This window comes from Lemur catta, chromosome 1, assembly GCF_020740605.2.
Source record: "Lemur catta isolate mLemCat1 chromosome 1, mLemCat1.pri, whole genome shotgun sequence".
NCBI classification, from domain to species: Eukaryota; Metazoa; Chordata; class Mammalia; order Primates; family Lemuridae; genus Lemur; species Lemur catta.
In genome coordinates this window covers 120,228,687-120,254,031 of record NC_059128.1, presented here as the reverse complement: position 1 = coordinate 120,254,031, position 25,345 = coordinate 120,228,687, and the positions used below count along the sequence as shown (strand labels likewise).

Genomic DNA, 25,345 nt, shown 5'->3' with positions numbered 1-25,345 from the left:
CACTGGGCACCCCGGGGTGTGCACTGGGCTGCACTGGCCAGAGGCAGCTACAGGATTTTTGGAAGGCAAAAGGGATGGGAGTCATCTTGGTTTTGCTTCCTCTTCCCTCTGCCAGTGGCCAGATGTGGAAACAGCTGGTGTTTCAGAATCAGCACTCCCTGGTACAGTGACAACTTTGGTGAGCCTTGAAAAGCCAGTTGTGCAGGGTCATCCCTGTAGGACCAGATCCAGTCCTGATCCTGTGCACCGGGAGCTGACAAACTACTGCCTCTGAGCCAAATCTGACCCAACACTTGTTTTTATAAATAAAGTTTTATTGGCTCACAGCCACACTCATTCATTTACGTGGCTGTTTTCATGTTACAACAGGAACATTGAATCATGAATTTCCTGTATTAAACCTCTTTCTGTTAAAAGACCTCAAGTGGTTTCTGTTTCCTGCCTTGATCCCTGACTGATAAACCATGTTCTATCACAGGATAAATCGATACATTCACAAACTGGACACAACTGCAGTTATACAAAAGGATGAATGCGTTAATCGGCTGGATAATGTCCCCCAGAGACATCCACATCTATTGCCTGGAACCTGTGACTGTCACTTCAAATTGCAGAATCGATGGCCAGGCATGGGGGCTCATACTTGTGATTCCACCACTTGAAGAGGCTGAAGGGGGAGGATCACTTGAGGCCAGCAGTTTGAGACCTCATCCCTACAAAATATAAGAAAAATTAGCTGGGCGTGGTGGCACACACCTGTAGTCCCAGCTACTCGGGAGACTGAGGCAGGAGGATCACTTGACCCCAGGAGTTGGAGGCTGCAGTGAGCTATGATTGAGCCACTGCACTCTAGCCTGGGCACCAGAGTGAGACCCTGTCTCTAAAAATTAATTAATTAATTAATTAAAAGAACCGTAGAAACAGTTCAGGAATTCTCTCCCAGAGCCTCCAGAAAGGAACGAGCCATCACTGGACTTCAGCCCAGTGAAACTGATTTCAGACTTCTGGCCTCTGGAACCACATGAGAATACTTTGGTGTTGTTCTAAGCCACTAAATTTCTGTAGATTTGTTACAATAGCAATAGGAAACTAATATAATGACCCAATGAACCAACTGAAGGGTTTCCTCATGAATATGAATCACTTTTCAATTAAAAATCACATTAATAGGCCAAGTGCGGTGGCTCACACCTGTAATCCCAGCACTTTGAGAGGCTGAGGCGGGAGGATGGCTGGAGCCCAGGAGTTTGAGGCTAGCCTGGACAACATAGCAAGACCTCATCTCTATGAAAAATAAAAATTAATAACTAACATTAGTAAAATCAAGGCAAGAAAAGTACGTGTCATATATAGAGAGGCTGGCGGGGGATTCAGAAAGCAAAGACCAGAGTGAGGTGACTGGATGGGACCTTCAAACTAAAATTAAACTCCCAGGCACCACGTCCAAGTTTCTAATGCCTTAGTCCAAGGGCAGAGGCTGAGAATCTACACCTTAATCGGAGAAATTTCATAGCAAAGGAAGGTTCACTTCATACTACAGAGAAGACCCTTCTAGAGACCCATGTCCCCAAAAGGCTGAATGGACTGGGTACAGAGACTCTCAGTCTGTGGTTCTGTGGACTTCCTGGAGGGGGTCATTGTCTGTGGCCCAGCATCCCATGCACAGTACCATGTTTAGCCGCATCCCTGGCTGCTATGCACAGGCGCCAATAGCATCCACCCCTAGTCAAGACAACCAGAAATATTTCCAGACATGGCCACATGTCCCCTGAGGAATAAAACTGCTCCGGTTGAGACTCACTGGGTTAAAATAAGAGTTAGAAATAACCCGGCAAAACACGAGACACAAATGTTCTACAATAAGGGCCTGGTTAGTAAGCTTGCATTAGCCACACTGGTCAAAAGATGATGAACAGTTAAGATTTAACAAGAAGGCCGGGAGTGGTGGCTCACGCCTGTAATCCTAGCATTCCAGGAGGCCAAGGCAGGAGGATCGGTTGGGGTCAGGAGTTCAAGACCAGCCTGACCAAGAGTGAGACTCCGTCTCTACTAAAACTGGAAAAATTAGCTGGGCAACTAAAAATAGAAAAAATTAGCCAGGCATGGTGTCGCATGCCTATAGTCCCAGGTACTCGGGAGGCTGAGGCAAGAGGATCACTTGAGCCCAGGAGTTTGAGGTTGTTGTGAGCTAGGCTGATGCCACAGCACTCTACTCAGGGCAACAGAGTGAGACTCTGTCTCAAAATAAATAAATAAATAAATAAATAAAATAACATAAATAAATAAAAAGATTTAACAAGAAAAGTAAACATGGAAGCCTCCACTGGAACTTGAAGTTCACAGCCCTGTTAACCCAGAAATTCCACCTGTATCAATTTACCCAGTGGAAATGTACAAGTCCAGGATGAAAGCTGTCTGTACCATACAACCCTACTCACTGCAGGGCTGCGATGCTCTTCAGCCAGAGTCAGCCACCCCTACCTACCACAGAATATTTTCTGTAACAATCCAAAAAGAACTAGTAGGTGTTAGCCCTGATTAGAAAGAATGTCCACAATATATTAAGTTTAAAAAGAAAGTCGTTTAAAAGAAATCAGTACAGGCCGGGCGCGGTGGCTCACGCCTGTAATCCTAGCACTCTGGATCGCTCGAGGTCAGGAGTTCGAGATCAGCCTGAGCAAGAGCGAGACCCCGTCTCTACTAAAAAAAAAAATAGAAAGAAATTATATGGACAACTAAAAATATTAAAAATATATAGAAAAAATTAGCCGGGCATGGTGGCGCATGCCTGTAGTCCCAGCTACTCGGGAGGCTGAGGCAGTAGGATCGCTTGAGCCCAGGAGTTTGAGGTTACTGTGAGCTAGGCTGACGCCACGGCACTCTAGTCTGGGCAACAGAGTGAGACTCTGTCTCCAAACAAAAAAAAAAATTAAAAAAAATCAGTACAGTTTGATCCCATGTTATGAAATAAACATGTGTTGCATGAAAAAAAATCAGGTTACAGTAGAGTTTATGTAACATGGTTGCCTTTTTAAAAACATGTATATACTTGCACCATGGAAATCGGTAAGACAAGAATGTTTTTCATCAAAATGTTAGCTGAGTCTGAGGATGTGTGATTTAATTTTGCTTTGCCTGTTTAGCTCTAATTTTTTCCACACTGATCGCACACCATCTGTGTGTGTTTATAAGAGCACTGGGTATGTACCTATGCACCCTAAGGGCTTCATAATCCTGAAAACCCACAAACATTTGACTCAGAAAATCCAACCGCAGTGGGGTGTGGAGAAATGCCCCAGCCCACTCTCTGTGGCTGGGACCACTCAGACTTGAGCTCTGTGCACTTTCTGAGGTCCCCAGTGCCCACGGAGTTATCTGTTCATTGGCACCCCTGTAGAAATCTTTCTCAACTTACCCCACCTGTCACCCTCCATGGCGGGCTCCTGGAATCACACCCTGATCACTCAAGTGTCCTCACATCTCCATCTGGGGGATGTTTTTTGGGAACCCAGGCCACGACAGCCCCCATCCTTATTCAAAGTCATCTAGGACAATCCTGCAGTTGACTCAAGATACTGTGACATCTGCTGTCTGTCCCTGTGCTATTTTGGGCAAGTTTTATGGGGCGGGCTGGGAGCGGGGCTGTCACCACACCCTCACCCTGCACTCGCTCTGCTGCTAGCTTCTCCATGGCCTCCACCCTGGTTCCCTCTCAAATCTTGGCTGGAAGCTGGGAGTGAGGAGTGTGGGAGGCGTTTTGGCAATGAGCAAGACCACAGACTTCAGTGAAAACCAGGAACGTTTAATAAAAAAATAAGCAAGTATCCCCAACAGGCAAAGCACCGCTGGCTGTGACATTCAATTCAGGCTGGAGGCAGAGCAAGTCCTCCAGCCCTTGCTGGGAGACGTCCTGCCCGGGCTTGGGCAGTGCCCCAGTGCAGCTGAGGCCCTGCAAGGCCCCCAAACACACGATCCCGCCAAAGACTTGAACAGAGGAACTTCATCAACCAGGCAGAGATCACACCTGAGACATAAGGGCAGGGAGGTCCAGTGAATCGAACCAGGGTGGGTGAGGGAGACCCAGCCCCCACCTCCTGTGCCCCCTCCAGGGGGGCTTGCCTGTAGCCATGTGGCCACCAGGACCCACGCCTGCCCCTGGTGCGGGAAGAGCCCTCCCTCCTGGGTGGTAGGAGGCTGTTGTCTGTACACAGGTCAGGTAAGTGGGGGACACGGAGGAACAAAACTTAAATTGACCATTCTTCAACCCAACCGGGACTTGGGAGGCCTGGCACACAGTAGGTACTCAATAAAATGCTCGTGGCATGAAAAAATTTGAAGAGACTCATATTGTTCATCTCTGTGCCCCAGCACCTGACAGGCGCTCCCGCATACAGTGGATGATCAGAAATGCGCACTCAACAACAGTCATGCTGCTTTGGCTCACTCGTGCCTGGCTCTTGAGAAATGTGGGGAAAAAAACAAAGAGTGAGAGGCACCTTATTTACCTCCATCCCCAGCACCCAGCTCACCTCCCTACACACAGCAGGCACTCAATAAGTGCACCGAATCAAGAATTTTTCTGTCACAAGTGCCAGGCACACAGCAGGTGTTTGATATGTGTTTGAATAAATGAATGTAGGTATCTTATTTAATATTCCCAGAACCTGGATAGTGCCCAACACACAGTAGGCACTCAATAAATATTTGAATGACTAGTGCCTGATGCTTAATCTGATCAATAAATGCTTGATAACTAAATCAACCACTGACGGACAGTATAATTATACCTCATTCACTGTCATGACATAGGAACCTGATGCACAGCAGGTGCTTAATAAGCATTGGGCTCATGAACATGAATGAAGAGGTCTCGGTCCCTCCCAATCCCCCAGGGCCAAGCCCTGTTCCTGGTATGCAGTAGGCACTCCATTAATGCTGCCTATGTGCACACAATTGCTGAGCAAGAGCGGGCTGGACACTACCCTGTATGGAGAGCCCTCCATGGCCTGCCCAGGGGTCCACAGGTGGCCCTGCTGTCCCCAGTGAGCATGTAGAGGGTGGGCCAGCAATGGCTGCTTTGGCTTTTTGACTGTTGCCCCTCAGAGTTCGTCACGGGCAGCGCTGTCCAGTGGGGACTGGAGCACATCTGAGTTCTTGGCCTCACGGCTCAGTGCCTGTTGCTCCCGCATCTTCTGGGACTTGGCACGGTCCCAGTCAGTCTTGACGTGCTCGTTGTTCCATACGACCGAGGTCTCTGTGTCACTCACGTACCCATCGTCCCCCGTGTAGTGTGTCGGGTAGACAAGCAGGGGCTCCACGGAGAAGGCGCGCAGGTTGCGGAGGGAGAAGTGGGCCTTGTACTCGGACCTGGCATCAGGGAGGAGGGAAGTGAGAGGCAGCAGTGGGTCCAGGGGAACGGACAGACGGAGAGAGAAGTGGGGGGAAGAGACTGAGACAGAAGTAGGTGGGGGCACAAACAGAGACCGAGCAGGGGAGGGGACGCATGGAGACAGATTTGGGTGGGGGCAAATGGAGCCCGCAAGTCTCACAGCCCCACCTACCCAGGACAGACACACACTGAGACCCAGCCCCCCAGCCTGCCCGCCGCAGCCCCCTCACACTGGGTGCTTGTCGAACATGACGGGCAGGAACTCATCTACAGGCAGCATCTTGGCGAGCGGCCTGGCGGCCAGCAGCTTGTGGGCGCCTTGCAGGGAGATCACGTAGGCCAGGGTCCAGTAGGAGTAGTCGGCCTCCACCAGGTTCCTCACGCGGGGCACGGCCTTCTCAGGGTGCTCCACCTGCATCCGCTTCCGGCCCACGTAGCTGGGGTGCAGAATTGGGCCCTGTCACACGCCTGCCCTCCACAGAACACCAACCCAGAGCATCAGGGATGCAGTCACCCCCATCAGGCCCTTGGATGGGAGCAGGCTCGGCGTGTCTGGGGAGCAAGGCAACTTCTGTGACTGCAGTGCGTGGACGGTGCAGCACAGGGGTCTGGGGGTCACCGGGAGGAGTGTGAGTTTTCCCAAGGGCACTATGGAGCCATGGGAGGATTTAGAGCTGGGGAGAGCAGGACCACCCAGACACTGTAGCAGCCTGAAGCTGTTCTGAGCTAAGACCCAGGCTCCCTGGCCACGCCCCCATGCTCTTCAACCACGCCCTCACCCCCAGGTCAAATCTCAGCCACACCCGCTGTCCACAGGCCTCAGTCGAATTTCCAAGCCCTGACCAAGCCTGCGGGCTTCTGGCCACGTCCCGGACTTGCGGGTCATACTCCCACGGCACAGCCCACACCCCTGACGTTCCTCCCGGGCCCAGGGATGGGAGCCCTTCGCGGCTCTCTCAAGAGCTGGCCACGCCCATTACCCTGGCCACGCCCCCACGCCTAGCAGCCGTTTTCTGCCCACGCCCCCCGGCCCCACCCCGCCCCCCAGGGCCCCACGCACATGAGGTCCCAGTCCAGGCCCTCTCGCTCCACATCCCGCATGAGGTTCATCAAGCGCCTCTTGAAGAAGATCTCAAAACGCAGGTCGTCCTCAAACACAAGCGACTTCTGCAGCCCCCGGTACACCACCTGCGGGAGGAAGCCCTTCAGGTCACAGGGAGACCAAGGCCGTGCCTGTCCCTAAAGCCAGCACTCGCTGTAAGAGGTTCTGGGCCACCTGGAGAGAAGCAGGTGCCAGCTCCCTCCCCTCCTGTCTCCAGGGCCACCTGTGCCTCCTAACCTCTGCCCAGCGCCACCCACAAGGAATGTCAAGGAGGGAGGGCCACCGGAGCCCCTCCCGTGCCCCTGCCACTCTGCAGCCAGACACCCCCATTTGGCCTCACATCTGACGGGCACAAGCGTGAATCCCAGCCTCTCCCTCCGGGAGCCCTTGGTAAGGGGGCGCCCCTGGCACGCCCGGCTGGCCGAGGTCGCTGCGCTGTCATCTCTACTGTCGCGGTAAACGTGGAGACAGAGACAGGCGGCAGTGAAGAGGCTGTGCGTGGGGGTCCTCGGCCCCAGACTCTGCCTCTGGGGCCCCCCTCCCCCTCCCAGCCTCGGTTTCCGCATCTGCACAATGGAGGCCCCCACAGCCGTCAGGGAAGCACTCACTGCAGAAGCCACGTGCTCTTTCTGTCGCTGCTGGAGGAAGCCGGGCTGGGGGAGGGGGCATTCCCTCCCTCCCTCTTCCCCTCACAACCCTGAGACCACGGGTCGTGACTCCGGCCCGCCCAGCCCTGGGCACCCACCTCCTTCCAGATGTTGTAGTGGCTGAGGAAGCAGCCTAGCTCGCCCTTGGTGAGGGGCCGGCCATGGTAGGGGTCCCGGTAGCCAGGCAGCATCTGTATGCCCAGCGCCTCCACCTGGCTGGTGTTCATGGCTCTGCAGAGGAGGGCGGAGGTCACGAGGAAGCCTCCCCCTGCCTGCCATCCCACCATCAGTGTCCTTCCTCAGGGACACTGCGCAGTCAGGCTGCACGCGCACCCCACCTCCCAGCACATGGTCTACACTCACCAGCAGACCTGCCCTTCCTTCCTCCTGGGGTCAGACTGACTTCCCCTCTACAGCCCCCACCACCATCATCTACACCAGAGGTGTGTGGACCTACCCTTTCCCGAGTCAGGACTCACCGTCCACGGCCCCAACCATGTGGTCTACACCAGCAAAGACCTACCCCTTCCCCAGGGTGCATTCATTTCTCCTCCACAACGCCCACCAGCGGGGTTTACACCTGTGTTTATACCCTACCCCCCCCCCCTGCAGAATCACTTGCCATCCACCAGTGAGGTCTACACCCGCAAGCGCATGCCGATCCGCCTCACCCTGGTCTCGGACTCACTTGCCGTCCACCGCCTCCACCAGCAGACACTCGATCTCCTGCTCCTTCAGCGCGCGCAGCATGCGCGCCCGCCGGTCCTGCCGCCGCTTCAGGTTGATCATGAACACCTGCAGTCGGGAGCCCCGTCAGACCCTCTGGCCCCCCCCTGCGACCCCTAACACCAACCCCGCCCAGAGGCCCCACCAACCTCATCGAAGCCCATCTTGTCCGGCGTCTTGGTGGGCGCCGAGATGAACCGGGAGGGCTCCACTGGCGGGTGCTTCACTGCCGGGCAGAGAAGCTAAGGCGTCACTGGGGCCACTGGGCCTCCAGCCTCTAACACCCTTCCCTGCCCTTATCTTGGCTCCCTGCCCAACCTAGCTTCCACCCCCCAATCCCATCTCACTCAAGCTGCTGGCACCACCCCAAAGACCCCATTTCTACCGCAGGACCTTTGCATATGCTGGGTCCCTGCAGGAACATCCTTCCCTCTCCCCTTCCTCACCCTCAGTTCTCAGCTGTGATACGCGGGGAGGGAAGAACTTCCCCTCCGCAGGCTGAGTCAGGCACCTCCTCTGGGCCCCACACACCTGGGCTTCCACCACCAAAGCCCCCACCCTCGTTGTCCTATTTGCCTGGCCCTGCACCTGTCTGTCATGAGCCCCTTAGGAAGGACACCAGGTCTGTGCGCTCACGATGGGTCCCCAGCGCCCGACATGCAGCAAGCACTCAGTAATCACTGGTAGAGTGAACAGAGCAATGATGGCAGGCTGTGCAACCTTGATCAGGCTGGGCCTTGGCTTTCCTCGTCTATAAAATGGGCCAGTAGGTCGGGCACGGTGGCTCACGCCTGTAATCCCAGCACTTTGGGAGGCCGAGGCGGGAGGATCGCTTGAGGCCAGGAGTTCAAGACCAGCCTGAGCAACACAGTGAGACCCGTCTCTACAAAAATTGTTTAAAAAATTAGCCGAGCGTGGTGGCACATGCCTGTAGTCCCTGCTCCTTGGGAGACTGAGGCTGCGGTGAGCTGTGAATCCACCACTGTACTCCAGCCTGGGTGATAAGTCAAAACGAGGTCATTAAGGGGAGCCCTGATCCGCGTGGCTGGAGTCTATGAAAAGGAAATCTGGACAGAGATGTCCTGGACACACAGGAAAAAGCACCCACGAGACGGGCTGACATGTCTGCTAGAACTGCCAGCAAACGCAGGAGCCAGAACGGCAAGAACGGGGCTCCCCGGGGACAGGGCAGCCCAGCTGACTCCCTGACTTTGCACTTCTGGCCTCCGGAACTCCGGAAGTACGTTTTGGTTGTCTTAAGCCACCTGGTTTGTGGTCCTTGTTACAGCAGCCACGGGAAACTCACACCCACATCAAATAAGCTTCTCAGAACGGTCATACTTGTTATGCTGTTAGCTGCGGGCCTGTTGTGGAGGAAGGAGGGGCCCCAAGGGTGGGTGTCAGCCTCCTGAGAACATGAGGCTTCTGTCTGCCCACCAGGCTGGCCAGAGAGAGCCCAGGGCCAGGGTGAGCACAGTGTCCCCCTCGTTAGGAACAAAGGCCCAGTGTGAGCTCGTGGGACACACACAGCCCCTCTGTCTGGGAGAGGCCCAGGGACACGTGTCTTGGGGTTTCCTCCCACCGGGCCCTTCCTGGTCACCTGCCTGCAACTCAGCACTGGGGGCAGGGTTCTGGGATCTGAGGACCCAAGTTCAAATCCCAGATGCCCCTTCCAGGATTAGCCCGGACTCTGAAGGACCTGGATGTTAGGGGCCAAAATACCTACAGGACCAACTCCCAGCAAAATCCCTGCACACTGAGGCTTGGGGAGCTGCCTGGTTGGCAGTACGCCATGCACACTGTCACACACCATCGCTGGGAAAAGGTAACGCTGTCCACAAGCCACTGGGAGACGACAATGCCAAGCATGGGACCTTCCTGGACTCTGCCCCAGGTGCCTCTTCCCACGGCTGACTTCGCTCTGTACCCTTCTGCTGTGATAAACCGTAACCATGAGCATGACAGCTTCAGAGAGTCCTGTGAGTAGTCACGGGGAACTGTCAGAGTTGGGTGTGCTCTTGGGGACCCCTGAGTTTGCAGCTGGTGCCAGAAGTGACGGTGGTCTTGGGAACCATTCCTTAACCTTGTACCCACTGACGCACATCTGGAACTTCCCCACATGTGTGCACAGGGACGCTCACGTGACACTGGGAACAATGAGAAATGCCCTCTGAGCCCCGCAGCAGACTGGCTAATGCACACGGCGGTCACTGGGCCAGTCCAGTCCGTGATGTGGCCAAGAGCAGGTCCCTCTGCGGGCGAGCATCTGCGCGGACGCCAGGCAGCCAGCCATGCTGCCCGCGGCAAGCAGCGCAGCGTGCAGAAGGAGGCAGAGCGGCAGGGGCCCGCCGGAAGCCAGGCACACGCACACGCACGACTCCAGTCGCGTCAGCTCCGCCCGGGCCACACCCCACCAGCTGACAGAATTAGGACAGCGTAGGCCCAGAGGAGGGACAGGGCCGGGACCAGGAATATCCTGCTGGCAGGCTGGCTCATTACAAGGACACAAAATGAAACATCATGGCCCACAGATGTGACCCAGGCACTCCTGTATGCGCTAACCCTCAACAAACAGGACTCATCTCGAGCAGGGTTTCTGGGGCCGAGGAGGGAACGTGTCCCGTCATCTGTGCACACGTGGGGAAGGCAGCAAGTTGTAGGATTCCCCATACGCAGGGGAGAGGCATCATTCTGTGTGCCCTGCAGGTCTGAAATCTCATCATACAAAGGATTCTCTTTCTTGCTTTCTTTTTTTTTTTTTTTTTTGTTGAGACAGGGTCTCACTCTGTCCCCAGGCTGGAGTGCAGTGGTACAATCAGTTCACTGCAGCCTCGAACTCCTGGGCTCAAGTGATCCTCCCAACTCAGTCTCCCAAGTAGCTGGGACGCCAGGCATGTGCCACGATGCCTGGCTCATTTTTAAGTTTTTTGTAGCAATGGGGGTCTCACTATGTTGCCCAGGCTGGTCTCAAACTCCTGGCTTCAAGAGATCCTCCTGCCCCAGCCTCTTGAATAGCTGGGACCACAGGCACCACCACCATGCCCAGCTATACAAAAGATTTTTGAACACATAGCCCAGTCCAGGAGAGAAAATGTGGTTTTTATGCAGAACATAAGGAAGTATTTGCACAAATATCTGAAACCTCCACACCTTCTACCCATCTGTGGTGTGTGGTTCACTCTCGCCCTCAAGGGATCAGGAAAACATTCACGTCTCTTTGAGTTTTTAACAACATCAATTGTTCTTCCTACCAGAAATAACAGCAGAAAGGTATGTGAGAATTTAAACTGGGAAAAGCAGGTCAGCCACAGGGATGCTGCCCAGGTTTTTGATGGCAATTGGTGATAAGTAGAGACCCACCCCCCCTGACTGCAACCGGGTGGGGCTCGTCATCTACGTGTGACAGACACTCAGATGTTACGCCTGCCCTAGTGGCTTTGCCACTCCAGGTGTCTTGAGGGCAGGGTGCCATCCCACCTTCAGCCGCCAGGGGGAGCCACAGACAGAACATTCCACAACCAGCTCAGGCTGGGGAAACTGAGTCTTCAAGGCTGAGGCCTCACCCCTCCCAGCCAGTCCCCTTCCGTGCAGTGGTGGGGATGGTCCTACTGTTTGTAGGGATTTGTGTCCAGCACAGGACAAGGCCCACACCGGGAGTGGCTGGGACAGGAGCACCCTCCCCAAAGGACCTCGTCTCCAGGGGTCCCCGAGAGGGATGGCGGCTGGTTTCATAGTTTATATATTTATTTTTTTTATGTATTTCAAAGACCCAAGCTTGCAACTATGGTAAAAATACTGCAGAATTTCCTGTTTTTAAAGAAACTTCTTGCACTGAAAAAGGGAAAAGCGTCTGTTTAAAGTAAGTATCAAGTATTGCTAGCAGGGTTGGAGTTCAGCAGGAGTAGAGAGGAGAAGCTGTCCTGAAACGGCTGTGTCCCAGACACTGCCACCGACATGAAGTGCATCTGAGAAAACCCTCTGTCTTCTCCACTCCCACACCTTTCAGGCTCCCTACTGTCCTGAGACAACCCGGCGTCTGAGGCCTCCTGCCCTGCTGTCGCCCTTGAGTCTGCACCCAGATGCCCACTGACCTTGCCTGTTCCCAAAGTTCATGTCCCCTCCAGCCTCCTGGCCTTTGCACATGCTGCTACCGCCAGCTGCTACCCTCTTTCCGGTAAGCTCCTGCTCGCCCAGCACCATAATGCCACCTCCTCCAGGAAGCCCACCCTGACAACCCTGGGCACACTGTGTACAGCTACCTGCAAACCAGCTCTGTGAAAGCAGGGACAACCACCCACATCCTTCAGGCACGCCCTTGTACCTGGCACCCACCCCAGGGACTGGCACCCAGCAGGTGCTCAATTAGTCCTCACTGATAGATGCTAGATGGCAGCAAAAGGGAGGCAACTCAGCCCCTCCCAGGGCAGCATGCCGTGACTCACCCATGACCTCCAGCTGCACATGCATGAAGCTCTCGGCCTCATCCTGGAGGGCGCTGTGGGACCGCAGTGGCACCGGCAGGAAGCCATACACCTCCTTGTTGCACACGTACATCTGCACCTCTGCGGCCAGGGAAACAACGACCAGAAATGAAAACGGGTGGGCGAGGGGGCTCGCGCCTGTAATCCCAGCACTCTGGGAGGCCGAGGCCCAGGAGTTCGAGATCAGCCTGAGTAAGAGTGAGACCCCGTCTCTATAAAAAAAAAAGGGGAGGGTGCAGTTTGACAGAAACGTTAGTGTAATAACATTACTTCCTTCTCCATGTTTAAATTTTTATGTATCTTTTTGTAAAATAAATAACTCAGTGATGCCCTTTTCATTTTAATTGGTTAATTATTTCTGTAAAGGGCCAGGTGGTAAATATTCTAGGCTCTCGAGCCTGATGGCTTCTGTCTCAATGGCGCAATTCTGCCCTTGGAACGTCAAAGCAGCCGCAGGAGACACCTGAATGAAAGGACCTGGCTGAGCATCCGTGAAACCTTCCTTACAGGCCATGAAATCTGAATTTCATGTAATTTTCACATGCCCCAAAACATTATTCTTCTTTTAATCTTTTTTTCCCCAACCATTTAAAAATGTAAAAACTGTCATTAGCTTATAGATGTACCAAACCAGGAGTGGGCCAGAGGTCCGTGGGTCACAGTCTGCCAACCTCTGGTTTAGAGTAAAAGTGAAGTCAACACAGGGGTGTGTTCTTTCTCTTCAAACTTTTTTTTTTGTTGTTGGAGACAGAGTCTCACTCTGTCGCCTGGGCTGGAGTGCAGTGGCGTCGTCATAGCTCACTGAAACCTCCAACTCCTGGGCTCAGCCTCTTGAGTAGCTGGGACTATAGGCATGCGCCACCGCCCCAGGCTAATTTTTCTATTTTTAGTAGAGACAGGGTCTCGCTCTTGCTCAGGCTGGTCTCAAAGTGATCCTGACCTCAAGTGATCCTCCTGCCTCACCCTCCCAGAGTGCTAGGGTTACGGGCATGAGCCACCACACCGGCCTCTTTAAAACATTGTTTTCCCTGATTATGCAATTGATATATACTCAACTATAGACAACTGGGAGAATACAGAAAACTATCAAAATGGAAATAACATTCAAGCAAGAAGTCCTAAAGAGCTGGGGTGCGAAGTTAGAGCTAGAGACAGACCAGGATCTTGGGGACGTTATCTGAACACCTGGATACAGCTGCACCTGCAGCCATCCCTGCACCGGGCAGTTCTGGTTCTGCAAATTTCCTGTGTGCTCTATTTGGAGCCCAAAGAACCAGCCAGACAGCCCTGTGATGGCAAACCCCTCATGTACTCACCTGCTTGCTTGCAGGAGAAGGCAAAGACGATGATGTCATCAAAGGACCAGGTGTAATCAGGGTGGGGTGGGTAGAAGGCTAGGTTCCTGGACGCCGCCTTTCGCAGGTCGATCAGGAAGGTTGAGTGCACCATGGGGACCGCGAAGCAGCCCCGGCGGTCCCGCTTGCGGATGGGGATGTAGGCAGGTGTGCGCCTATAGTAGCCCTGCAGGGAGCAGGTGACAGGATTCTGCACGGGGTCCCCAAAGGTGAGGCTGGAGGCTAGCAACAACAGCAGGCACGAATGAGACCCGGCAGAAATCGGCTCGGGGTAGGGAGGAGATGCAACGGCCCAGTCAGAGAGGACCCAGGTGCCGCTCCCCGAATTCCCTGCATGCCAGGCTCCAGGCACCGTCAGGCTGGGCTCTGCCCCCAGAGCCTCAGCTGAGGGACAAGGACAGATGCAGAAGGGGCCTCATGTCAGATCGGAAAGGCAGCGTCTGAAAGGGGAAGTTCAAAAGCTGAAGGGCCCGGGCATTTGAGATCCTGTGATGTGCATAGCAATTAAAGGGCAGACGTGTGATTTCAAGGAAGGGGGGTGGAATCTCTCAGAAGAGAAGTTTCAAAAGCTTCTGGAATAATCTGGAGTTGGCATCTCTTTTCCTTGTACCCTTTACAAATTGGAATTGTTAGTATATAACCTTTCAATTTCTACGATGTGTTTTAAAAAAATAAAACCACTCAATTGTCCACTTTAAAATGCTGAGTTTTGTGTTATATGTATTTCACCTCAATTAAAAACAAAAAGACAGTAGGAGGCAGGAAGAGTCAGTGTCCTGGCTCCAGCCATGCAGTCCCCCGGCCCCTGGCCATGGCCCCTGCTCCAGCGCCCGCCTCTTCTCTCCCCCTGGCTTTGCACAGAACCCCAGACTCAGGCCTGGGGTGGGACTTGTGACCAGGCCTGGCCGATCAGAGCCTTGTGTTTTCCGGCTTCAGTAACAGTTTCAGGGCAGAGAGGAGACAGGAGATGGCCTGGTCAGAGTGGACTTTGGCTGGACGCTGACGGGATCATTCCCGAGCAGTCTGAGAATGAAGCCGCCCAATGCATGGGGAAATGAAGCCACAGTCAGGTTTAAAGGTTAAAGCTGACCATGGTGGTGTTTATAAAATGCTCACCACGGGGACATGTGACGGACGGTGAGTTAGACTCCCCAGCCACGGCACCCCTTGCTGGGCCCAGGCCCCTGCCCTACCTGGGAAGTCATTCCACACCAGAAGTTGGAGTATGCAGCCCGGGAGTCCAGCATGGGGGCAGCCACCGTTTTGTTCTCAGCAATGAGCAGGCTCAGTGTGTCAGGGTTCAGGATCAGGTTGTCCGCGTCCACAAACTGCAAAACACCCAACACAGCATCAGGGCAAGCCGCGAGTCAGAACAGCTGGGGCAAAGGCCTTGAGGGCCTGGCAAGGACCCCTGGAAATACCAGTCCCCAAGCCTTAGAGCTCTGCCCTGAAGAATGAGCCGTGTCACATGCACGCAAAGAAACACCCTACACAGCCACGAGAAGGGACGAACCACCGAGCACACGGCAACATGAAGGAGTCTCACAAACAACGCTGGCGAGACATGGACACAATGGCAGATACACCATGTGGCTCCACTTGCAGGAAGCTGAGAAACAGGCAGAGGGCAGTGCTGACCAATGACAAGGGCAACCGGGGCAGAGGTCCTCTCTGCAAGGAGTGGCTTTTGACCAGCAGGGATGAGGGGCCCCTAGGTGTGGGCGCTGGTCATGGGCGCTGGTCACTCTGAGGAATGTCACTGGGCTTCCCACACAAGGCAAACACCTTTCTTCCTACATGAGTTAGATGCCAATAAAAAGTTCATAAAAATAGGCCAGGCATGGTGGCTCACACCTGTAATCCCAGCACTCTGGGAGGCCGAGGCGGGAGGATCACTCGAGGTTAGAAGTTTGAGACCAGCCTGAGCAAGAGCGAGACCCCGTCTCTACAAAAAATGAAAAATTAGCCAGGCGTGGTGGTGCCTGCAGTCCCAGCTACTCAGGAGGCTGAGGCAGGAGGATCCCTTGAGCCCAGGAGTTTGAGGTTAAAATGAGCTGTGATGATGCCACTGCAGTCCAGCCTGGGCGACAGAGGGAGACTCTGTCTCAAAAAAAAAAAAAAAAAAAGCTCATAAAAATAAAATTTTTACATAAGCCTTTTTTTCCTTTAACACCTGGGATATTTGGGCTTAAAAATATGATAACCTTCATTTGTTACAACAAAGAAAAAAGTCTGGAAGGAAATGCACCAACCCACCAACATGGTTACCATGGTGGGGGAGGGGTGCCTGCTGTTCCCCACAAAAATGTGTCACCAACACCTTCCATGAAGGCCACAAAGAATGCAGTGTTGTTATGACACAGACTGGGCAGAGCTCCAGAGTCTAGCAGCGGTGATTCAGGTAGAGAAATTTCGACCCGACCTGAGGTGGATGAGAGGCAGCCGCTGAGCACTGCGCCACAGGGAACGCTTAGGTCACTCACTCCCCTGCGCGAGGATGTAAAACATGGAGGCCACGACAGATCACAGAACTGCTAAGGGGTCTGCTGGATTTTCTTTTTAAACACATCTGATCCACAGAGATGCTTTCTGTTACGCATGTGGAATTTTCAGAACATTTGGGTCAAATGCCGTAAACACCAACAGCGGAAACTAGAATTCCAGCCTGCCCTGCAAACACAGGATGGCATTCCCGCTTGCAACCCCCGCTGGGGAGGGGCGGTGGCTGCCCCTTTGGACAAGCCATGCAGCCCTGTTACCTTCCCCACCCAGTCTCTGCAGACATTTGAATCTGTGACCTTTGATTATAAATGCAGAAAAAACAGCCAGGTGGCTCAGGCCTGTCATCCCAGCACTCTGGGAGGCTGAGGCGAGAGGATCACTTGAGCTCAGGAGTTCGAGACCAGCCTGAGCAAGAGTGAGACCCCCGTCTCTACTAAAAATAGAAAAAGTAGCTGGGTGTGGTGGTTCCTGTAGCCCCAGCTACTTGGGAGGCTGAGGCAGGAGGATCGCTTGAGCCCAGGAGTTTGAGGTTGCTGTGAGCTAGGCTGACGCCATGGCACTCCAGCCAGGGAAAAAGAGTGAGACTCTGTCTCAAAAAAAAAAAGAAAAGAAAAAACAGCCAGAACATTCTGGTGGTTCCTCAAACAGTTAAACACAGAGTTACTGCATGATCCAGCAATCCCGATGCTAGGCATGTGTCAATGACAGCTGGAGGCAGGCCCTGAACGCACGCGTGCACCCACGTCCACGGCAGATCATTCACAGCGGCAGAAAGTGGGAAGCAAAGTGACCACGTGCCGCCGCCTGATGAGAGGATCCACGGAATTCGGCCCCTCACACAACGGGATGTCACTCAGCCATGGAAAGGCAGGAAACTCTGACACCTGCTACCACCTGGATGCACCTCAGAAACACGATGCTGAGTGAGAGACGCCAGACACAAAGGCCACACAGTGTGTGCCTCCATTGATGTGAAGTGTCCAGAACAGACAAATCCCAGACAGGAAGCAGACTGGTGGCTGCCAGGGCCTGGGGGAGGGGAGTGGGGAGTGACTGCTGATGGGGACGGGGTGCCCTTTTGGGGGCATGAAAACATTCTGGAACTAGATAGAGGTGAGGGTTGCACAGCATTGTGAATGCGCTAAATGCCACTGAACTGTGTTCTTTCTCTTCTCTCCCTTTCTCTCTCTTTATCTTGGAGACAGAGTCTCATCTGTTCCCCGGGCTAGAGTGAGTGCCGTGGCGTCAGCCTAGCTCACAGCAACCTCAGACTCCTGGGCTTAAGCGATCCTCCTGCCTCGGCCTCCCAGAGTGCTGAGATGACAGGCATGAGGCACTGTGCCCGGCCTGAACTGTATACTTTAAAACAGTTAATTTTATGTTATGTGAATTTTAATTCAACTAAAACAAACAGGCAAAAACCAGCCAGAAAGTAGATCTCTCTGGGAGGAAACACTAAAATTAGGTGTTTTTTTTCTTTCTTAAGCTTCATATATCGTCTTACTTTTCTCTTCCAAATGACATCCATAGCTTTTATAAAAATAGGGGAAAAAGGGCCCTCCTAATAAAAAAAAAAATCTTAAAACCTTAGATAATTTCACATCCCAACACGAACTCCCAATATCCCCAATTATAAAAATATAATTTTTGTGTCAAAAGCTGCTTTGGGTTTTGAACCAACCATTTGAGTTCCACCCAGGTTTGCTGAGGGGGGAAAAAAGTGAAAACCAACCAACCTCAAACCACAAAAGCAGAATCCAGGTGAGCAAGACAAGGTGGCTCTGTGCAGGAAGGTTCCGGAAGGTACAAGATCCACCTCTGTGCCTTGCTGGTTTTGAGACCTCCACCAGCAAGTTGTCACCTCCCTCCCTAAGCGTCTGCTTCCTCATGTGTAAAATTCATATACAGTCCCAAAGTGGGGCCTGTCCCTTGGCTTCACAATGTATCTTGAACCCCCTCCACGGTCCCTGCTCCATGTAGGCCTAGACGCTGTCCTGGCCTCCATGCTGGCTTCTTGCCAGAGTGTGTGGCTCTTGCTCCCCACAGCAGCCACAGGGGCTTCTGAAAATCTTGAATCAGAACACAGCCCTCCCCCTGCTCACACACCCTCCATGGCTCCCCAGTACCCTGCAACTAGAAGCCAAATGTCTCCCTTGGCCTGTGTAGTTAGGCCACAGCCACCATCCATGATTATGGCCTAGCTCCCCGCATTCCTTGAATGGCCCTGGCTAGCTCCCTGCGCTGTCCCCTTGGCCTTGTACACTGGTCCCAGTCCCAGCCACCCCTTTTCCCCCCAGGCTGGCTCTTTCACTCTTTCAGGTCTCTGCTTGGGTGCCTCCTCAGGGGACCTGCTCACTTATCACCCCACCTTGGTTACACCATCTGTTGTGGGTTGACTGCCAGCCCCCCAAAAAGATACGTTGAGTCTGAATCCCTGGTGTCTGTGAATAGCATCTTATTTGGAAAGAGGGTCTTTGCTGATGCAACAAAGATGTCAGTTCAATGAGGTCATAGTGGGTTAGTGTGGGCCCTAAATCCCATGACTGGTGTCCTTGTAAGAAGCCAAGAAGAGACCCAGAGAAACGGCCGGGTGACCATGGAGGCAGAGACGGGACTGCGCTGTCTACAAGCTGAGGAACACCACAGACTGCCAGCTGCCACTAGACGCCGGAAGAGGTGGGGAGGATGGCCCTGCAGACACACTGACTTCAGACTTCATTCTCCACTAAATTTCCACTGTTGTGAGCCACGTGGTTTACAGTATCTTATTCCAGGAAGCCCCAGGGAACAGACATGCTGTCAGTTGTTTCTACACTTGCTTCCTGGCCTAGCCGCCTTTGGTATCCCCTTACTAGTTTTTTTGGTTTTCTGGTCGCATCCACCTTTCTTAGCAGACTAAGAAGGTGACTGAGCCTGTGCTAGTCCCTGGGGCCACGCGTGTGGCTGGCCCGGCGGCACAGCGCAGACGCGTGCGGAATAATAAGGAAGGAAGGTGCAGCCCGCAGCCTGGCACCAAGACGCCAAGGCGAGCTCGGGCACTGTCAGGCTTACGTCACTGCCTGCCACTTCCCTGGTGGGCCAGGCTGCCAGCATCCTCCCGAGTGTATCAGGGGAGGGGGTCTGGCACCACCACGCCCAGGTCAAGGGGAAGGACTGTGACCTGCGGATACTTATCCCAACATTACTGTGTTCAAGACTCAACCGTCCCCTTCCCCATGAAGCCACTGACAGCCCTGGCAGCCCTGGAGGAGGAAGTGGAAGTCGCGCCTCAGTGGCGCACAGCAGTGCCAACAGCCCCCAGCCCCCGACCCCATCCTCCTGCTTCTGGGAAGTGACCCAAGTATTTGTCATCACGTACGATGGTGACAAAAGTGGAGATGAGCCACGTGTTCAACCACAGGGGATTGTTGGGGACACCAAAGTCTATTCGTTGCTGACAATTAAGAAGTGACACTCAGGACCCAGGTGGCCCAGGATCGCATGAATCCCACCTCCTCCACTGTCTAGCTGTGTCACCTCCAGCAACTCACTTCCCCTCTCTGAGCCTCAGTTTACTCTTCTGGAAAACAGGGTTAGGACAGTCCCCGAATCCTGCTGCTCCACCTTCCCTGGGGACACCCCAGACCTCCCCGTGACCCGTGGCCGGCTGGCTGGGACACTCACCAGGATATAATCAGCCCACATGTCCCGAGCTGATTTCAGGGCTGCCTGGCGCAACTTCATGACGTGCTCATAACGCAAGTCAGACCAGTGTTTGGGGCCCTCCTCATCCGGGTAGGACCTGTGAAGAGGCCGCTGTGATGCTGGAGGACTGGGGGGGCAAGGGCACTGTTAGTCCAGAGAGGGCCTGAGCCACACTGGGAGTAATCAGAGAGGGGTTCCTGGAGGAGGGGACATGTAAGCTGATCTGAAGGCCGGGAGGGAGGGGAGCATGTCCCTGGCATGCGGCACAACTCCAGCTTATGCAAAGGGCCAGAGACAAACAGCCAGGCGGGGGGGGGGGGGGGGGGGGGGGGGGGGGGGGGGGAACTACTAAGGGCCTCCAGTGCCCAGCAGGGGCGCAAGGCGGTGCTGGGGTGCGACTGGGACAAGAGGCAAAGCCAGGGCAGCCACCAAACAGCAAGGGGGTCTTGGAGTTCTGGGTGGAGGGAAATGGCCTGGGCAAAGGTCTGGCAAGAAGATTATGACTTATTTGTGAAGCTGAGGGCAGGTGGGGTCAGAGTAGCCAGAGTCGCACTGCTAGGCTGGGGGGGGCAGGGGCTGAGGGCCTGGGGTTCTGTCCTGGGGCAACGGGGAGCTGTAGAGCGTATAGGAGCAGAGGCATGGCCAGTCAGACTGGGAGGCTCCAGGCAGGGCCCAGCACTCACCTGGGCTCCTCTGCCGGCCGCCACTCCACAGAATGGTATAAACTCTTCACGGCCACACAGCCACTCCCGCAGCACGGCTGACGTGTTGTCTGAGTTGTGGTCCGTGGCCACCCTGCCCGCAGAGAGAGACAGTCAGCACAGCTGGGGGAGACCAAGGCACAACCAGGCAGCATCGAGGCAACTCAGGCTCCGTACCCCTGCTCGGTCCTCCCACCAGCTATGCAGCCCTGGGCAGGACACTTCCCCACTTCTGTGCCTCAGTTTCCTCATCTGTAACACGAGGGTGAGGGGCAGCACCCAGTTCACTGGGACGTGGGGGGATTAAACGAGCTAATCTTGGAAAAACACATTAGCAACTGGTGGTTTTATCAGTGAGTACCTAGGATCGTATGACCACACTCGATATCAAAGCACATATAACTTAAACTCATACACCATAACCCCCCCACGCCGCCTTCCTTCAGGCTCTCCTCCTCCTAGGAGCAACATCACCTCATACTGGCTGCGGTCACTCATTCATTCAACAAACGTTTGTGAAAAACCAATTGTATTTTTGGATCATCCAGACTGGGGAATCTGGGAGTGGAGGGAAGAGGGACATTTGGAAGTCTAGTTTGACCATGGAGCCCAGAGCTGATTCTCCCCGACAAATTAAGTTGACAATAACGGCAGCAGTAATAATAACAAAAATAACCAAGCTCTCCTCACAGAGAGCCAAGCCCCTGCCAAACACAGATTCACATCCATCAACTGGTTAAGCTGAGACAAACCCAAAAGGAGAATTAGACTGCTACACCCATTTCCCATTTGAGGAAACTGACGCAGAGAGCGAGAAATCAGCAATCTGAGGCTTCTTCAGGGCTCTGCCCCTTTCCCCTTCCGAGAAGCATCCACGCCCTGTACCCCACCCACGCCGGCCACGGCAAACGCTCCCTGGGAGCTCCGGGCCCCGGTTCTTCCGGGCTGTACGTGCTGCAAAGGCAGTTAGCAGGTTTGTCCCTGGCTCGGGGATCTGCCCCAACGGGGGCGCAGGCAGGTGCGATGGCCTGAACACCCCGAAGGAGCCCGCAGGCGAACGTGGGGTCCCGTCCGTCTTAATGGGGGGCGTCTGGCCAGCCTATAAAGGAGTGGCAGCCGGCAGGTCCCGCCAGGACGAGGGAACGGGGGCGGGGGACGCGCGTGGACCCGCCACGACGGGGGCGGTCCCGCTCACCACAGCGCCGTGCGCTCCCGGGGGTGCTGCAGCCGCTCGAGCGCGCCCAGTGTGGCGGGCAGCGCGTGGGCCGCGTTCCGCGCCAGCAGCGCGATGAGCACGCGCGGCGCCTGCAGCGGCGACTCCGGGCTCCAGCGCTCCTCCGGGAAGTAGGCGGCGGCGCCCGGCGGGCCCCCCGGGGGCGGTGGCACCAGCAGCAAGAGCAGCAGCAGCGCCGGGAGCGGCCGCCCGCGCTGCCGGCACGCCCGTGGGGCCGCCGCCATCGCGCCACGCGTCACCTTTAAGCCGCTTTTCTGCCGGCGGACGCGGGCCGCGCGTTAAAGGAGTCATCGTGGCCCCGCCCCTGTCGGGCGCCTTAAAGGGGAGGAAGCGTGCTTGGCTGGAAGTCAGGCGCCAGGGCCCGCCTCACAGGCCCCGCCTCCAGACAGCCCCGCGTGGCGCCAACCTGCAGGCCCGCCCAGGATGCCCCGTCCCCGTCCCCACCTTAAAGGCACACAGCGCTCGGAACACTTGGGAGCAGACGCGGTCCGGAGCCCGCCCTGCCTCAGGGTGCCTGCTCCCCCGAGGACCTCTGCCCGAGGCGCAGTCCAGCTTACCTGTTGGAAGACCCGGGCTGTGCCACCAAGCGGACCTGGCTACATGGTACCTGGTTTGGGACCGGAAGGATCTGAGCCTCAGTTTCCCCGGCCGCAAGGTGGGTTTTGCCATCCTGGTTCCAGACCTCCCCGGAGTGTCCTCGAGGGTTGCTGGGCGTGAAGACCCTGACGTCCACAGACCGCTTCACATCCAGCCCCGCCGTGGGCTCGGTGTGTGTGAGCCTCAGTTTGTCCATCTGTGAAATGAGATCGCAGAGATCCCGCAGGGTGGGCGTGAAGACGGAGCCGGACGACGATGCTGGAACATGCTGGAACGTACTGAGCACATGCTCCGCCGGAAGCAGGGTCGGCGTTTCCAAGGAAACGCTGGCGAGAGATTGTTTTCCAGTACTCCAATGTTGTGTTTTCTCATTGATGTGGTTGTGTCATTCTTAAAAATTAGGTGTTAAAAATGATGCTGAGATGTGTATTTATTAATGTGGGGAGGAAGGTTCAATATTAAGTAAAATTCAGGCCACCGGTAGCGCGTCACAATGTGCACCACACTCAGGGGGTTCTGAAGCTTAAGGAAGTCGGTGGGCAAAGCTCCAGCCAGGCGGGGGGGGGGGGGGGGGGGGCGTCTCCCAAGGGTCACGTGATACTCGCCTCCTCCTGCCCTTCCATCCTCCTCTTCCAGTTTCTTCTCTCAACTTTGCTTCTGTTTTCCATTTTTTGTCTACAATAATCATCTGCCCAAGTTTAGTGTTTGGCTGAATGTTTCTGGAACTGCAGCCCACTCTTACCTGGTTACAGTACGAGTCAGGGGGTGGGAGGGGAAGGGAGGAAGGAGGATGGGACTTGACCTGGTCACTGCGGAATCCAAGTAGGGGTACCCCGTGTCCCTGCTGTTGAGGTACATTTGAAACTTTCCACAAAAAGGAAGAAACAAGTTTACACTCTGGGTTTGATGAGAAAAGGGCTTTCATATTAAGTAAAAAACCGAGGTGACAAGATGCATCCCATCTGGAAGGATTTACGCGCAAGGGCAAACAATGGTTTTCTCAGAGGGGACAGGATGACATTCTTGTTGCTGCAGTTTTTCCAGAATTAACATCTACATCCCTTCCTGGGTAAAAGGGAAACAGGTGAAGGAGGCTGTGAAGTGCAAATGTATCTCAGAAGGTGGAGCTGGAGGGAAAACTCTGGAAAGATCTGGAATATCTCATTCTCTTGGGAGAGGCTGGAAACTCCAGGACAGAATAGGAGGAAACCATCTCCATGGAGTTGACAAGTCCCTCTGAAAGCTGAGTGAAGAACACGAGGGAAGTCCCTGTGGAACCCAGTCCAGAAGCAGCTGGAAAGCTTGTGACAGTGGAGAAGCTGCCAACCTCAAGTGAGCAAATGTCTTTTCTGCCAAGTAGAAGGAAGTCATAAAAGCTTCTGTCCCAGCTGGGAAACTTGACACTAAGTTAAGATTTGGAGCTAGGAAACAAACCCAAAAGGCTTATAGCGAGCTGAGGGGGAAAAAAATCTGTAACCTGTATTGCAAAGCATTAATAGCCTTCATATACAAAGAGTTATTAGATGTCAATAAGAAAGCAACAAACACCCCTGAAAAGTAAGAGAAAGCTATAAACAGGCATTCACTAAAAAACCAAAAATGTACAACAAACATATAATAGCCAATAAACATATTTTAACTTCAAGTTAGTCATCAAAGAAATTCAAAATAAAACAATGAGATTTTTCTGTGTGTTTATCTAATTGACAGAAGGGTTTTTTTTCTTTTTATTAAAAAGTCCTAGTCTTTAGAAAGGATTTGGAGAAAATTTGCAAATGCCGCTGGTGGGAGTATAAAAAGATACAGGGTTTTTTTTTTTTTTTTGGAGGCACAGGAGTCACAAAAGCCTAGAACAGTGTGTACACTTTGGCCCAGAAATTCTACTTGTAGACATTTATAGAGGTGAGGATGGCTGTGGCTGGAGACTCAGCTCCGGAATGTACCTGAAGGAGGAAGTGGGCAGAGTATCTGGACCTCGGCACGAGAGCCTGGCTGCATGGGGCAAGCCCCTCTCTCTGTCTGAGGCTCAGTTTCCTCATCTGTAAAATGGAAGTATCAGGACACCAAAAATCAGACATGAGAAACGCCTGGCACATAATCAATGCTCAATAAATGGGAGCTTAGCAATGAAAACTTCATTGAAATGTATAAGCAGTCAGAAGATAAGTGGGGGAAGGACAGGAACAAAAGGTTCTCAGAGAAGGAGCTAAAAATAACTCCTAAACTTCAGGAGCACAGATGAGGGGCTCCAGGTGAGAGGCAGGGCACCCTCTGGAGACCACTGTTGAAAGAGGACATGCATATTTTAAACCATGCGGGGATTTACCCACAGGAACCTGGCCTTGCAAGACAAGTTTGTACAAAGTTATTTCCTGTGGCATTAGCTGTCAGCACAAAAGACCAGAAACCAAACAGCCACCTGTTAGGTTCTGGTTAAATAGATTCAGAAGCCCGTCCCCAATTGCAAATCCCTAAATATTCTGACACCCAGAAGTCTTTCTAAGACCGTGTAACCATTTATCCCAGTTAGTGTAAATATTGATCAGTTTATCTGCAGGGATTGACTATAGGATGCCACCCCAGATCAGCAGGGCAGTGTATTAATCAGCTACTCTGTGTAACAAATTACCCCCCAAATTATGCCCATCTTACAGAGCCCTTGCTGGTGGTAAACCTAAGGCCCCCATCACCACAATCCCCCTTTCCAGGTTGGAAACAGGAAATAACAGCTGCTGGGAGGCCCACTGAATCCTGGCATTAGAGGTAGGACAGAAACTCATGACAATTTCAGCTCCCGTGAGCAGAGCCCACATGCATGTCAGAGCCTGGGTTTAGAGGGTCCCTCTGTGGCTCAGACACACTCTGTGGCTTCCCACAATCTTGGCCATCCTGGCTGGTCAGGAGACAAAGTACATGCTGTTCCATCC

General features: G+C 53.8%; 1 protein-coding gene across 1 annotated transcript; it reads right to left on the bottom strand.

Annotated features, from left to right (window-relative positions):
• Positions 1 to 3,781: 3,781 nt before the first annotated feature.
• Positions 3,782 to 22,144, bottom strand: COLGALT1 (collagen beta(1-O)galactosyltransferase 1). The gene is given in 13 exon segments (XM_045553239.1): positions 3,782 to 5,367; positions 5,620 to 5,826; positions 6,450 to 6,577; positions 7,237 to 7,369; positions 7,827 to 7,933; positions 8,014 to 8,090; positions 12,307 to 12,426; positions 13,662 to 13,866; positions 14,894 to 15,028; positions 19,866 to 19,983; positions 20,570 to 20,625; positions 20,627 to 20,681; positions 21,783 to 22,144. Coding segments are annotated over 13 exon segments (1,872 nt in total). The 5' UTR covers positions 22,046 to 22,144; the 3' UTR covers positions 3,782 to 5,099.
• Positions 22,145 to 25,345: the final 3,201 nt, after the last annotated feature.